The sequence below is a fragment of the Melampsora larici-populina genome (assembly GCF_000204055.1).
Source record: "Melampsora larici-populina 98AG31 unplaced genomic scaffold MELLAscaffold_44, whole genome shotgun sequence".
Classification (NCBI taxonomy): Eukaryota; Fungi; Basidiomycota; class Pucciniomycetes; order Pucciniales; family Melampsoraceae; genus Melampsora; species Melampsora laricis-populina.
The window spans coordinates 370683-387656 of NW_006768808.1; the positions used below are offsets into that span (position 1 = coordinate 370683).

The 16974-nt window shown below is 41.0% G+C and overlaps 2 protein-coding genes across 2 annotated transcripts; both read left to right on the forward strand.

Annotated features, from left to right (window-relative positions):
- Positions 1–1238: 1238 nt before the first annotated feature.
- Positions 1239–2819, forward strand: MELLADRAFT_110429 (uncharacterized protein; the record flags this gene model as incomplete). Its single annotated transcript, XM_007414529.1, has 2 exons — positions 1239–2009; positions 2076–2819. 2 exons carry the CDS (start codon positions 1239–1241, stop codon positions 2817–2819), a joined length of 1515 nt encoding a protein of 504 aa, XP_007414591.1.
- A 4687-nt stretch (positions 2820–7506) lies between these two features.
- Positions 7507–10070, forward strand: MELLADRAFT_110430 (uncharacterized protein; the record flags this gene model as incomplete). The annotated part of the gene is made up of 7 exons (XM_007414530.1): positions 7507–7656; positions 7742–8663; positions 8753–9355; positions 9444–9483; positions 9569–9736; positions 9913–9959; positions 10042–10070. The coding sequence occupies 7 exons, from the start codon at positions 7507–7509 to the stop codon at positions 10068–10070; spliced, it is 1959 nt and encodes a 652-aa protein (XP_007414592.1).
- Positions 10071–16974: the final 6904 nt, after the last annotated feature.

The window sequence follows — 16974 nt, forward strand, 5'->3', positions numbered from 1 at the left end:
TACATACCCTAGTACTTTATCTTAATATTTTCTGTTCTCTATGCTTCTCTTCATAAATACGAGGTCAAACTCATTCATCTTGAAGCATCACAGACTACAATCAAGTGATGGTCTGGATGATGATTGAATGTTCAAGAGTATTATGATCTCTGCTAATTTACACTCAAAGCGTGCTCTGGAATAGTCATTGAGACATGCATGTTCATCAGGAAGACTTTAAGGTCTTGTGCGCCATCATACAACCACTGAAGATGCAAGTCATGATACCAACCTAATTGGTTGCAATCTAAAGCTTCTTGAAATGTGATCTAACTGTGATCATTTCTTCAAATCTTGCTTTATCACATTCACTCTGAGCACAAAATAAAACTTACAATTATTCCCACCACACGATCTAACGCTTTGGATAATAAAGTTTTATAAGTCTCAAGTGGCTTGAATGATTTAGTTAACTTTTCATATCTCGATCCAATCTTGCAGATGACACTCGTCAATTTCCTAGCTTCATCCTGATTTGCTTCATAGGGGGAAAATAGTGGTTTCGGCTGTGCCAGTGGAAAAGAGAGAAGTGGTTGTATATAAACTGTTACTCAAGAGTGAACGCCTAAACCTTCCTGATCCAACTTATTCCTTTTGACGATTACCATTCTCTTCAAGTCACGAAATCTGTGTGAGTGTGAGTGCTTGTTGAACTGAATCCAAGTCAGCAAAACAGAAAAACGTCAAGAATCGGTGTAAGGAGGTTAGTCATCTACATACATACTCTGCTTCACACCATACTTTAATTCTATCACCACGTCCAGCACCATCATCATGATTTTCTTTTAAACCAAGATGATATTGTTTGATGATTCAGCTTGCTGAGCAAACGGGTACATACGCATAGAAATTCAACTTGGGTCTTCGCTTATTTACAACCCAACACCCAAGTGAACTCTTCCCACACCATAATGCACTACTTGTGTATTTACTTACTTCAACGGTGCCGTTCCATATCTATCATTCAGGCAATTTCTACAAATTCATTTATGCACTAATTTTTTTTTTGGATTTCTAATATAAAATTCCTTCTGTTATCTGATCATCTCCTTTTTTTTATTTTTCTTACTTATATAGCTTATCTTTTTCATTGGGATCCTAAATCTCGTTTTTTTTTGTAGTTGTTAATAAGTTCAAAGAACACAACGAAACGATTGGTTTAAATAGAATCTTTACCAATATATACATATTATATAAGAATGCCATCTAAAAAATCAATACCAGATATGTTTTCAACAAGTTTATCGACAGATCATAGAAGAACTGCATCACTTTCATCTTATCGTACTAGACTACCGAGTTCGAAACTTTTCCAACTTTTTGGTAGTTTTAGTCATAGTAGTCATAAATCAACTCATCGTCGATCTACATCTGATACAGGACCGATTTCATTTAATAACTTTAAATCATCTACTTCACCATCTAGACATCCAAGATATCAACATGTTCTACAAAAGCCTCGTAGGAGTCGTAGTGAAACTCGTTCGTTTAAAGATCTTATTCCATCTGCTTCAAGTTGGTTAGAAGACTTTACTGCAAAACTTGTGGGTCCAAGTTCGTATTCCAAACGCCAAGAATTATATGAATCTATTACACTGAAAGGATGTGAAGAAGAAACCTGGACAGAAGTCGTCAAACAAAAAGAAGTCGAAACCAATTTCAAGCAAATCAACAAGAATAAGAAGAAGATCGATTTGGTTAAAGAAGAGAACTTAGTGACTGAGAGCAGAGACGGTTCAGAAGTTAGACCGTTTCTTATTGAAAGAGAATTAGATCCGATTGTAGAAGTAGAAGACCCAAGACCGATTCGAAGATCGTTTATTGATCATGGTAGAACAGCTTCTTATGATCATCATCAAGGGAATGCTGGAATCAAAACTGTAGGACGATTATCGGTTTCTGAATTAGGAGTACCTGAGCTTTCGACTGGATATCAACCATCGAGTTCTTATAAACCAGTACAATGTATAGTGAGTGACTTTATGAGTCTGTGTTGATAACGATTTATCTGATGAGTTTTGGTTTGGTTTTTGTAGCCTCATAAAGGAACTCCGTCTAAACCGTATAACCAAGCTACTGGATATTTATTCACCGAAACGAGAGCTAGATCCAGATCATCATATCCTTCACCCATGATTTCTAAAGCACACTCGAGATACAGTTATCAAGATCCCAGACCAATTTATGGTCAAGAAGACTTGTACAATGATGATGAACTTGCAAAAGAAAAAGAAACACCGAATGAAGATCAAGCATTAATTCGATTAGTTAGGACCGAATCTCAAGAAATCCAAAGTGATACACTTTCTAGATTACCTAGAATAGACCCTTCAAGATCGATTTCTTCTTCATATATCACCCATCGATCTTTTCCAAAAGACCAAGCAAATGAAGATCTTCCTATTAGCTTATCTTCAAGTTCATCTTCTAATCAAACCTCTATTATTCATCATTTATATCAGGATGAAGAACCAGTGGAATCGACTATGAATTTATCAACTTCTAGCTTTGGAAAACAAATCAATTCTTCTAAGCGATCATCATTAAAGACTCAAACCCATCAAACAAGAAATCAACATCGAGTGGTGAATGATGAGAATTGGAATGATGATTTGGTGGATTCTTCTTCTGCTTTAAGAGGTAAAAAACAACTTTATAAACGAACTTCATCTTCTCTTCATCCTCATCCTCATCCTAATACTAAAACTAAAACTCATCCTAATCCTAATACTCAAGCTAAAGAAGTGATGTCAGGTTTGATCAATCTTATAAACATATGAAACTGCAATAATTTCTCTTTTTTTTCTCTTTGTCTTGATCTCTCTCTTTCTCTCTTGGATTCAAATATCTCAATGATCATTTTGTAAACTATAAGACCCGAGCTGCACTCTATGGATTTTTCTCTCTTGTTTTCCTTTGGATCATTTATTTAAAGTTTTATGATCCGTTCGTGTTGTGAATAGATTCAAAGCAAAACTTATGATGGTTTTTTTACAAGGTTTTTATGAATTACTTTTTTTGGTAGAACCAAAGGTGTTTGATTTTCAATGAACATATTGGTATTTTTTTGTTTAGTTCTATATCGTAAAGGGTTTGGGAATTAAATGGATCTTGATTTGCTCCTAAATACCTAATAAACCATAAACCCACAAAGATCTAGTTTACAAAGTCCTACTTTTTTGTAGTCCGGTAGATTTAGATTAGAGGAAGAGGATCACATGATTTCCAAATTCACTAAGCTCATCTTGTACGTATCCCTGGGGCCTGCAATCTTGCATTTTTCAAATTGTCAACCTCTTCCTCACTTGGAATGAAAAATCACATGTGTAACTTTTGATGTTCATTTCCACCGATTCATGAAGACTGTTTCATTAAATCATGAACTGGGTCATTTATGTCGATACTTTCTGATCATTATTGGTTGGCATTTATTGTTTCATTTGCAAGGGTTTATGTGGATTGTATCCCATGGATCAGGAGTTGAAGCTTGAGTGATTGGTTCGATGAGATGATCATGAGAGTTCTTTGATGAGCTGGATGAAATCTTTTGGGTCAAAAGTTTGGAAGATGATTGCAATTTACACCGCGGGAATTAACTTGTTTGAAACCCGATTGAGCGGAATTTCGGTGTCCGGGTTCGAAATTTCCTCAAATCAAGAAACTTGTTCACAACTCGTTAGCATTACGTTCGCCGATTTCCCTTGAGTACACTACTACATACACATACACAGCACTTTCAAAACCTCCAATTCCAACCGTCCAAGTATCTCACCCCTTATCATGTCCCCACCCAACTCCTTTCTTTGTTTTGGTTGATCAAGGCTTGACAAATGAAGGTGAGGAATGGTGAAAGGTTGTTGTTGTATCATGTGACTGTACATACACGGGGCCAGCAGAGTACAGGGTACAGCCCGAGGGAAATTGGCAAACCTATTGCTAACGAGTTGTGAACAAGTTTCTTGATTCAAGGAAATTTCAAACCCGGACACCAAAATTTCACTCAATCGGGTTTCAAACGAGTTAATTCCCGTGGTGTTACACACTGGATTAGGGCTGCGACCCGACCCTGATGGCCCCAGGGCCGCCCCGGGACTTTTCCCGGCCTCGGGTAGGTCCGAGGGTCCTCCAGAAAGGCTCAGGGTCCACCAGGGCGCGCCCTGACTCTAATGGGGGCACGAAAATCTCACATATAGGCAATCTAGGTGTTTTAAAATGACTCGCTGAGAGGGGATATTGTATTTCATGTTTTGAACGTTCCACAGTAACAAACTCGACAAGATTGTACATCAAAAAAGGATATATTGATCTGATTCTCATGTATAAAAAGCTTCAAACAATAGCCTACTTTAAGACCTTATTCCAACTCTTAAGGCAAACCTGAGCCTCAAGATTGGTTGGAGTGAAAGCAGCACGGTGATCACTCATGACCCTTAAGGCATTAGAAAACGAGCTCTCACTGGGAGCACTTGTGGAAGGGACAGCGAGCATGGCCCTTGCCATGCAAGCTAAGTTGGGCCAGTGTCGTCTAGAGGTCTCCCAGTAGACAAGAGGGTCTTGTGATTCGTCCTCTTGAGGAGCCGCGAGGTATTCCTTGACTTCGTCTTCAATCGGGACTGTCTTGCGTCTCTTGATGTAATGTTGAGGTCGGTTGAGGTTGAGAGTGGATTCTTGAGGTTCTACTATTTCGATTTCGGGGTCAAGAGTCGGTTTGAACTTGGTGGCTTGTAAAGTAAAGTATTCAACCAGATCTTCGTGTCCCCAACCTAGCGATTCCATGGTTTGGGCCTTGACAGCGGTAAGTTTGAGACGTGGATCGAGTATTGCAGAACAGATGTACACAGGTTTCGTCTCGGCAGCCTGCTGATACTGGATGATCTTCTTGATCATGGGCATGATCGCCACCTTCAATTCCTTACACTTGGAATCAGCCCAGGCCTATCATAGATACAAATCAACATATCAGTGACTAGCAGATGAAAGAATTAAAACGAAAAAAGAAAAAACATACCTTTTCGAGGCGATCAACAAGCCATTGATAATCAGGCATGACAAGAGAAAAGGTGGGGTATAAGTGGCCTTCAATCGTCTCGGTGACAGCAGCAAGAGGGCCTAAGAACTGGACTAGGTTTTCGACCAAGGTCCATTCTTCGTGGTCAAGCTTGAAGGGCTCAAGAGCGGGATTACAGTTGAATTGATACTCCAACACCACTCTGAGTTCAACGAATCGAGCGAGTGATGAGTGAGTCGAAGACCAGCGGGTGGAGACTTTGTGAACAAGCCCAACCTTACGTTCCAAGGTGGGGCAGCTGGCAATAGCGTTGTCGAGTGAGGTCTTGAGCTGACTACTATGTTTAATTTTTTTGTGGAAGCCACGGATTCTGGTGAGTACACTACTTATCTCAGAGTGTGAGGTAGGTTCAATAAATAAAGGAACAGATGACTGAGTTTGTGGAATTGCCGGATCGAGCGCATTGATAGGTGGAGGAGCCTTTCGGTCAAAGACCGCCATTCCAGCCTTGGCAACTAAGTTGATGACGTGTGCGACGCACCCATGAAGGTGATGGGAAGAGTCGAAATGGGGAATCAAGGTCGAGAGCCTTTGGCCCATGGTGGTATTGTTGGACGCGTTGTCCGCGGTAATACAATAGAGACTATCAGTTATATGAAATGAATCCAGAACGTTCTTGAGAAGGGAAGCTAAGTTGGAACCAGTGTGGGGTCCATCGATGGGCTTCAAAGCCAGAGTGATACCTCGGATGGTGAAGTTGTCGGTCATCCAGTGAGCGGTGACACCAAGCATAGAGATGTTGGTGGGAGACGTCCATCCATCACATGTGATGGATACGTGGGAGACACCGGAAAGCAAATTGATGATCTTGTTTCGAGCCGATCGGAAACTATCCAAGATTCCATTGGTAATAGCAGTACGTTTGGATAAGAGAGTGAAAGCAGTGGGATTGATCATGTTGATGATCTCCCAAAACTCCTTTGCATCAACAAAGGACATCGGGATCTCTTGATTGACGACCATCCGAATTAGAGCTTCTTTGAGATTTGCTCTGTTGAGCGGTCTGACCTAGAGAGACAAAAATAAACAATACAAACGTTAAGATGAAGAGTTAAAGTCCAATCGAAAGCTTTGAATTAAATTAGAAGTTTGAAACGGGACTTACTTTGACAGGCACTCCGTCAATATAGAAGGCTGACACGGTAGGTTGATCAGTTTGAGTGGGAGGTACAATATGATGGTGGCGATCGAGATGTCAAATCATTGACTTTGTACTAGCATGCTTGTCAATCGCAAGAGCTTTGTTGCAAATCTCAGTCGCAGGGGTGTCAGGTTGTACATCGAAAGGATTGACCGCGTCGACGAATCCTTGTTGGGCTCGGCATACGTTTTTCATCACACCATCGACTTTCTCAGTTACAAAATAAGTCCACACCCAGGAAGAGCGTAACGTTGAGGTACTATCAGAAGCCACATCGGAGATTGAATCAGACGGAGCAAGAGAGGAACAGGAAGACATCATGGCACGTAAGTGAGAGGATCGTGTGACAGTCGTAGAGAGGGAGGCCATGACCAAGAAGGACCAAGTGCGATTCGGAGATATCCGAAGGTTGATTATCGTGAGATTGTTTGGCGGAAACGTAGTCGGCGCCCTGTTCGGGTCGGGCGCCCGAGGCGCCCGCAGGACAGTTGTCAATCTCATCATGTTAGGTTTAACTGCCCCGGGGCGCGTACCGAGAGCCCCAAGAATATGCTCGGGCGAGCTCGGCCGGGCGGGGTCGGGTCCGGGTCGCAGTCCTACACTGGATCCTGATATTTACATGATACATGTGTGAAGATGATTACATGTGTGTTGATTTGAATTGTTTACATGTCTATACAGTTGTTGTAAGTTATGAATCGATCGGGATAATTTTAAATTTTCAACTTTTTTTTTTTGGTTTGACTGGTGAATTCACATTTATAAAGCTCACCCTGGCTTTCTCTGAACGATTTCTGATAAAGTACCAATTAAACTTCATTTCTTTAAAATCGGATTAAGATATATCTTCACCATTCAAGTCAAACCTCATCAACTTCAATTCTCAATCGAACAGTTCATCATGAGTGGCTTCAGTCAATTGAAGTCTCATTCCAATTGGTTTAATCATCTTAAAAGATCTCATCATTCTAACTTCATCAGATCAACTCATCTTTCAAATCGTTCAAAATCAACTACATCATCATCATCATCATCATCATCAACAACAACTTCCAATAAACTCGATTCAAATTCAAATATCAAATCAATACCATCCAACTTGAATCGATCTATAAGTACTACTAATCCAAAAGGATCTCTAGAAGTGTTAGTAGGTCTCATCATTTAATCATTTTTAAAAACCTTTCAATCATATCCTTAACTGACTCTTTAATTTTGTTTTTTTTATCTTCAAAATCTCAATGGTTTCTTGGATTGGATGGGTTTTAGTCGACCTATTCCTGCTCCTGGATTTCAACGCGATCCTGATATTTCGATCCCTTCAAGACATCAACCCAATCATATACCTTCAAATGAAGTGGATGGTGAATTATTGGATAGTAGTTTTATTGGAATGAGTGGTGGTCAGGTCAGTCAATTTTTTTTCCATCTTCTCCAAAACAAGATCGTATCCAAATTGATATTAAGATGGTATTTTTTCGATTGGTATGTAGATCTTTCATGAGATGATGTTACGGCATGATGTTAAACACGTCTTTGGTTATCCCGGTGGAGCGATCTTACCTGTCTTTGATGCGATCTACAATTCCAAACATTTCAATTTCATCTTACCTAGACATGAACAAGGCGCAGGACATATGGCAGAAGGCTATGCCAGAGTGTCTGGAAAGCCTGGGATCGTTCTGGTCACCTCGGGTCCGGGTGCTACTAATACCATCACACCTATGCAAGATGCCTATAGTGATGGGACTCCGATGATTGTCTTTACGGGTCAGGTGGCTACTAGTGCTATTGGGAGTGACGCGTTTCAGGAAGCTGATGTGATTGGAATCAGTCGAAGTTGTACGAAATGGAATGTTATGGTTAAAGATATCACCGATCTACCACGTCGGATCAATGAAGCTTTTAAGATTGCTACCTCTGGACGACCTGGACCTGTGTTGGTGGATTTACCAAAAGATATGACGGCTGGGATTTTAAGAACACCGATCCCATTGAAATATACTCAACCTGATTTAGTAGAACGAGCCTTACCTTCTAATCCTTTACGATCACGTTCAAGATCTTCTCAACCAATTCCTTCTGGATCACGAAACCATCTTACAGCTGATCCTAGTTTATTACAACAAGCCTCTAAGATGATCTTGAATGCTAAAAGACCATTAGTTTATGCTGGTCAAGGAATACTATCTTCTCCAGATGGACCTAAGTTATTGAAACGGTTATCTGATGAATGGAATATACCGGTCACTACCACTTTGATGGGTATGGGTGCATTTGATGAAGAAGATCCGAAAAGTTTACATATGTTGGGGATGCATGGATCGGCTTATGCTAACTTGGCGATGCAAGATGCGGATGTGATCATTGCTTTGGGTGCAAGGTTTGATGATCGAGTGACTGGAAAAGTGGATAGTCAGTCTTTTTTTTTGATTTCAATATAATCTCAATCTGCTTAGAGTTGATTCAAACGATTTGAATGAATGAATGATTTTTTTTCTTAGCTTTCGCACCTCATGCTCGAGCAGCTGCAGCTCAAGGTCGTGGAGGAATTATTCACTTTGAAGTGCAACCTAAAAACATAAATAAAGTAGTCAATGCGACTTGCGCAATCGAAGGAGATGTCGTCGAGAACCTAGGCGAATTACTTGAAATGATGCCTAAACGACCTGATGGAGCACCTTCTAGAACAGAATGGATAGATACGATCCGAAGCTGGAAAGCTAAATATCCATTTATCTATGAACCATCCTTACCAGGAGAAATGATGAAACCACAAGAAATCATCGAAGCTTTAGACCAATGGGCTAAATCCAAAGAAGGACGTAAAGAAAACTTAATTATTTCGACTGGCGTGGGACAACATCAGATGTGGGCTGCTCAACATTATCGTTGGACTTCTCCTAGATCGATTGTTACTTCGGGAGGATTGGGGACCATGGGATATGGACTTCCGGCGGCTATTGGGGCTAAGGTCGCTCAACCTCAAAAGTTTGTCGTTGATATTGATGGGGATGCTTCGTTTTCTATGACTGCTATGGAGTTGGCTACCGCTCATGAGTTTGGGATTGGAGTTAAAGTCATTGTACTTGATAATGAATTTCAAGGTATTTATCGAATTGAATTGATGAATGAACTTTAAGATTAGTTTTTCATGTGGTATGAGCTGATTTGAGTTTTTCAATGTTTGATTAGGAATGGTACTCCAATGGCAAGACCTCTTCTACGAATCAAGGTAAGTGATCCCCAGCTGTACAACTGATGTATTCTCAACCACGAATGATTTTGATGGGATGGATTTTCTTCTGTATTATTAATAGATATTCTTCAACTCGAATGACCAACCCGGATTTCTGTGCATTAGCTAAATCGATGCATTGTCATGCGATTTATTGTGATAAGAAAGAAGATTTAAAGTTGAAGATGTCGGAGTTTATGGAATATGATAATGATCGACCGGTTTTGTTTCATGTGAAAGTGACGGATCGGTAAGTGCTTGTTTTTTTTGAAAAGTGCTTCTTTTTGAAAAAAGTGCTTTTTTTTGAAAAAAAAGAGGTTTTTTGAAAAAAAAGAGGTTTTTTGAAAAAAAGAAGGTTTTTTTTGAAAAAAAGGTTTTGGGATTCGGATTTGTAGTGACTGATTTTGGGGTTTTTTTTGGGTGCAGTGAACATTGTTTTCCTATGGTGCCTGCGGGGAAAGCTCTTCATCAACGTTTGTGTTTTTTTATTTTTCGAAATTCGAATGAAAGAAATGTGTATACTGATTCTTGACTTATGGTTTTTTTTGGAATTAGAAATCTTACATCCTTTACTTAGGAAATGATTCAAGAAAAAAAACAGTTGTCTTTTTTTTCTGATTGATGTTTTTATTCTTTTTTGTTTGTTTCCCCTTGAGATAATTGAAAATAAACTCTTTGGAAAACAAATGTTTTTTTGTAGAAACTTGACCGAAAAAGAAAGGAAAGAAACGTTGAAAGATTTTTTTTCTTTGATGATATGAAAAAAACATTGATTGAAAAGGAAGAGTTAAAGGAGTTGGAATTTTGGAATTTTGGAGTTAAGGAATTGTTGGAATGGTGGGATGGATGAATATGGTAGATAATGATGATCATGATGATGGAAACAAAAAGTGATATATAATGAAACTCAAAAGTAAAGAAATCTTTTTGTGAAGATCTTTCAGGTTGGTGTGTGTGATATGTGTGTTTGAAGTTTCCTTTTTTTGTGTTTTTTTGTTTTTGTTTTTGTTTTCTTTTTCTTTTTCTTTTTCTTTTTCTTTTCTTTTTTTGTTTTTGATGTTACATACATGAAGATACAATTTGTTTAGCATCTTTTTTTGGTTTGTGTTTTTTTCTTCTTCTTTATCTTTTTGCATTTGATATATTGAACTTTGTCTAGATACGTCGAGATTCATGAACAGTGTGTGTATGTGTGATACGGTGGATGTTTGCGATTTTCCCCGTAAGTTTTTCCATTTTGTGATTAGGTTTATTGAATACAATGGAATGAAAGGATGGGAATTATAAGAAGGATGGATGGACTCAGTGGAAAATTGGAAGACATTTTGAAAGTTTTTTTGAAGTTATGAGATGTTTTTGAAATGTTGGAAATCTGTGATTCTTCTCTTTCATTGGTCTTTCATGAGGAGAAGTTGAATGATTTGTGAGGAAAGTATTCTTACTTTGAACTTGTACTGGGTCCAGAAGTTTTAGGGTAGATAAAGTTTGGTTAGGACTTCAGGACTTCAGGAGCCCATGGCCACAGTTGGCTTACTTGTTAACTTGTTTTTTTATTGATCAATTTGTTTTTATAGTCTGGAAATAAATTAGAAAGATTCACCCAGAGCTCATATATAGCAAGTGTTATGAAGCTCAGTTGAAGAATAATCCTTCAGGATCACAAATCACTCAACTTGTGATATGCTTTTATTCCTTTGCATCCTGATCAGATTTTCAATTGATCAGATTTTTCCTTCTGGTGGTCAAAATTGACTTCCTGTTGGTCTGATCATCATCTTTATAGGAATAGATATTCTGATCAGCTTGTGAATTCAGATCACATACTCAAGTCATACTGATCAAAGTGGAAGAACCCTTGCTTCTGGGACTTTTTTGTTTTTTTTTGTTTTTTTTTAAAGTGCTTTTGGCTTAATTGCATACAACACTAACTAAAACATGTAATTGACAAGAGACTAGTACACCTTAGAAATTCGGCCATCTAATCAAAAACTGGAAAACTCTAAACTCAACAAAGTCCCACGCTGCGTCTCGCGTGGGACTTTGTTGAGTTTAGAAAACTCGGTGACAATAGGGCGGTTCAAGTAGGCCGTTTACGACCCAAATTCTCAATTTAAGTTTTGAATGGTTCCTTAAAATTATACGTATGATTTTAAGCTCGCAAGCCAGCTCTAGAGCTGGCTCGCGGTTTTACAATCGAAGTTTAGGCCTTAAAAATTATATGGTGTTTGCCTACTCGCAGAAAAAAAGAGCCAAAAAAAAAAGGACCTGTTTTTTTTTTAACTCTTGCTTTGTGCCTCGATGTTTTTTTTTTTTTTGCCAAGGTTTTTTTTTTTATCTTTTTTTATCGTCTGGTGCCTGGTTCAACGGTTATCAAACGTGGTAATCACTTTGGGAACCCGAGGTCTCCGGATTTGGTCACCAGGTATGGCCCAGGGTTGATGATATCCGATATCACCGATATCGATATCACCTGGGTTCATGCCCGCTCCCCGGAAAACCCTTCACCGATATCGATAACACCTGGGTTCATGCCCGCTCCCCGGAAAACCCTACATACCCTCTGGATATCAGATCACGGCACGGACAAAGTTCTCCGCCGCTTGGAAAGAGTCCTTCGGTTTCTCATGTAAGCTACTCGACGCCTTTCCTTATATAAGCTATCATCTCTGTTCGTTTTTGTTGCTGTCACCTCTCGTCACCGTGATTGATTTCTTCTTTCACTTTCTTCACTCGAATTCTCAATCTCTGGTGTGGTAATTCATTTATCTTTTCCTGCTCGCCCGTTTGGGTTTACTCCTTTAACCCAATGACTGATTGGCCTACACATCCTTCTTGTTTTTCGATCTTATTCAGTTGAAATTTGCTAGCTCCGGTTTCATCCTCTTTGAACGCACTTCGATCCGGTTTCATCCTCTTTGAACGCACTTCGAGTTACTTCAAGCATTTTCAAACATTCCGTTTCCCATCCAAGCACTAGAAACGTATGTGATTACCCTGGTTCATGCCTATCTGCTCATATACTGATTATACATTGAATTTTCATTTGTGTTGGTTTGTAGCTCCTTCTGAGATGCGTACTACTTCGCCCAGATCTTCTCCCAAAAGATCTCAAAACAGCGCGCGTCGCCCTCGTCGAACCAAGGCCCAAATCGCTGCGGATCTCGCCTTGTCCGGCCATGTGGTTGGGTCCAAACCAAGTGCCGCCGCGGTCAAAAGATCACGAATCGCCGCGAAGAAACGTTCCGAGAGTGTTGCGACTTCGAGCAACCACAAGCGTGGAACCAGCGATAGCCCTCCATTTGATCTGATGGATTACAAGGCGATTGTCGCCTATCTTGCAAAACCAAACGTCCTCAACGCTCTATTTGGCGGTGGCAGTCAAACCAAGGTGACTGGTTTACCCATGAATCCGAAGACGATTTTGAACACTCTTGCCATCAAAATCAACAATAACTACAACGAGCGACATATCTCCACCGATATGCACCTCACTGGCCGAACTCTTCTTTTACGCCTGCGCAGGTACAAAGCGAAGTACCAATCCGCCAAAACCTTCAGCTCCAAGACTGGTGCTGGCCTTGAGGCCAAACACCACTCACGAGGTATTCACACCATGGATGCGTTGTTGGAATCGATGTGCCCCTGTTACCCAGAAATGGACGCTCTGTTCCGTGATAAAGGGAACGTCAACCCGTTTGGAATTCTGGACTCGGGAATTGGCCATCAGGAACCCTCCGAAGACGAATCTGATTGCGGTTTTGATGACGAAGGCAAGAAGGAGAGTGATGGGGACATCACCAACGGGCATGACCGCTCCGGTCTTAGTTCTGGTGGGTTAATCTTGGTTTTCTTTCTTCATACCTTAATACCTTGTATATTGACCTATTTCTTTGATGAACACAATATTCCAGGCTTATTGGTGCCCAATGCCTTGTCAAGCCCCGCTCGCGAATCTGCCCCTGCTGAAAAAGCTGTCCTCGGGATTGAATCCAAGTCTCCATCGCCAGTGTCTCCTTTGATACGTCCCGGCAGCCCAGACCCTCTCAACGAGCACTATCGCAAATTCCTAAACAACGAAAGGACCGAATTCAGCTCTCTTCCTCCAACACCCAAAACTCGAAATGATCACATACAGGTTGCTGATGTCTCCAAAGACTTACCTCCTGCTCCCTCTGGCGTCAATCCCTCTGCCGTCAAGAAGAAGAGATCGAAGAAGGAAACTGCCAGGAAATACGCCCTCACTGCCGAGGAACGAGCAATGGACTCTAGCTCTGGCGACGATGCGAGTCTTGCCAATACCGCCTCTGCTTCTGCGACCAAAGCGACTGGTTCACGTGCTTCCCGCGCACCTCTTTCTCGCCGAGGACTGGACCCACTCCCTTCGATTGACCCATCGAACGTCCATGTCAAGGATCACAAATTTGCACTTGCTTCAGCGATTCAAAAGGCCAACGATTCCAAAATGGAGGTCATCTCGAAAGCTCAAGAATGGTGACAACAATTTGATCAAGCTCGCATGCAAGTAGACGAAGCTCAAATTCAAGCTGAATTGGAAGATCGAAAATCAACCCTGAACTGGACCAAGGAGCGATACTTTCTTGACCGTGAAGAGCAACGCGAGATGGAGTCTAAGCGCTTACTTCAAGAGGAGCGCAAGGAGCGCAAGGCGTTCTGTGAGCGATTAGTGTTAGAAGGTAAGACTCCTCAAGAGCTGGAGGCTTACCTTCGCCTGATGTATCCTGTTGAAGACAAAGCGTAAGTCACTTCCGCATCACTCGCATTGAACTTCAACTGATTGTGATTACTGATTACTCACGTGCTTGTTTTTCATAGATGATTCGATCTAGAAGACATATGATTTTACTTGTAGTTAAGCTATCAAGGTGTTCTTCTCGCTGTTCGATCTGGTTCTTTTTTGTTTGCAGTGGTAGTTTCTTATCCATTTCTTTTAAACTCTATCAATAAGATAGTTTTCTATGCCATCTGAATTGTACGATCCCCTCTGTAACCTTCTCCGAGTGATGTTATTTGCTATCTCATCGCTTTATCAAGCAATTCGTTATGCCGTCTCATTTCCTCAAATCTCTATGTAGCCTTTGGCGAGTGATGTTATTCACGATATCATCTCTTTGTTAAACATGTATGCAAATTCATTCCTATGTATTTTTTTGTTCTTTCCCAGTTTGGCCAAGTCACACATGTTTAGTCTCACATGTCAAACATCTATATTTGAAGCTCCACTCGCATCTGTTACTTGGTGGAATAAAAGATTTGAATTTCACAATCTGCACGGCCAACTACCAAAGTCACACAGTACAAAATTTCATGACAAAGCGAGAAAGAAAGAGACAGAAATTCAAAAAGAAACCCAATCGGAAGGTACACATTTAAAAGTTAAAAATAATAATGTTGAAGAAATAAAAGTTGAAAATGATAACGTTGAAGAAAACAAAGAAACACTGGTCAAAACACAGATTAAAAAAAAGGAGATTTAAGAGACGATTGGGAGGCCACCGCTCTGCCAGTTGTAGGCAACTGCGTGGTCTCGAACTTCCTCTCGTTTAGCCCGGCCTCGTTCCATGACATCTAAGGCTGGAACTGCAATGCCACGTTGATGAACTCCAGCGTCTCCAGGCTCCCTCAAAATGATATCATAATCATTTTCATCCCACGCATTGCCCAAATCCGCAAGCATGTTATGTAAAATGATACAGCACCAAATCCATCGGAGAATGTGGTACATATCTTCGCGGCTGTTCAAGGCCAATCGTAAACCTTGAAGTGATGCCCAGCGTGATTTGAGAATACCAATACAATGCTCGTTGCGAACCCGAGCTTTTGCTACACACCAATTGAACTCTTTGTTCCTCTCGATTTCCGCTGCTTGTCCTTTGTATGAAGGGACTACCGTCTCGGAAGGGATGTAGGCTGAATCGGCTACGATGTATTCATCTAAAGTAAGGAAAACATTTGTGTTAGAAGATTTCTTGAAACTGTGAAACGCGGAAGCAAGCTATTACCTTTATCAAAGTATCTATCCGGATGATTGTTCAATTCACTCTTTGAGTACACAGTGCTGTCACAACATGACCCAGGCCAACCGGCGTAAGCGTAGGTGATCCTTCTGTTGCAGTCGCAGACAACCTGTACGTTGAGAGAATACCGATGCTTCATGTCGAAAAAGACTTCGCCGTCTCTACCAGGGCGCTGAAACAAAGGAATCGTGGTTCCGTCTACGAATCCAACACAGCCTGGAAAACCGTCTCTTGCAAGTACTTTCGAAATAGCTTTACGTCGGTTTGAACTGGGCCAAACAAGGTAGTGGGCGCCTACGTCCAAAATCGCCGAGATGACTCGCCTACTGCAATTGATCACAGAACCCCTACCCACTTTGTAATTGCGGGCAAATCGGCCAACGGAAGCACCGTTGCCGTTGCTTCCTAGACGCTCAAGGGTTATCGCTAGTTGTTTCGCAACTGGCGGCTGGGGATTATTACTAGACAATACAAAGATAGGATGTGATTGAATCATCTCGAGTAGAGCTTGAAAGCCTTCCGGGGTGGTTCGCATGGCCTGCTTGAAGTCTGTCCGCCTGCTTCGCAGCATATCTCGCAGGTCGAAAGCTGTTGGAAGCGGGATGCGTATTCGCTCGTTAAGGTAACGCCTTGAGGTAACCTGCACTAGCAGTTCTCCCCACTGCTGTTCTAAATCAAACATCTCATCGGTCAAGTTTGACATCATGGAATCGTTCCGGAAAATCATTTCGCCATCTGTTGGATTGTCTGGATCAGGTTCTGTTCCGGGAATGCGGAAGTCTGAAGTCGTGTGGGCGAACAAATAGAGATTGGTGAGGCCACGTATGGCAGAAACTCGTTCGGATACTCGAGGCATGGTATGGAAAAAGATGAAAATATGGCCGCTGGGAAAGGATGGGGATGAGATGATGAATTCCGTATGGGATACGGTGCTATGGATGTTTGTTTTCCGATCATCTCATGCAACGAAAAAGGTGCAAATGATAAAAAAACAAGAAACAAGGACGTTGGGCTTGGGAAAAAAAATGCACTGGCTGTTGTACCTTCTTTTACAAGGCCATAAAAAGCGAATTTTAGACCGTTCACGCGACATCAAACACAAATTTTAATGATCTAGCTGCCCTAAAAAAAGAGATCGGGGCTCTCCGTCAGGTTGTTCGCAAAACTCAACTTGAACCGCCCTAATGAGAATGCAAGTTTTAAATTTGTGTACTTTTAGTTCATGATTCGACGATCATGAAGCATTTGATTATCCGATCAGGGCAAGTGAAGGTTGGAAACCATCGATCACGGTCCCGGACTGCATTTTACATACCTCGGATTCGACCTATCACGCTGTATTTAAAGGGAAGGCATACATACATACGTCACTGGCACAGTCTTCTCCTTGCGAACCACAACACCATTCCAAGTTGAACAAAAGATCTTGAAGATGTCAGGCACCAACTCACCA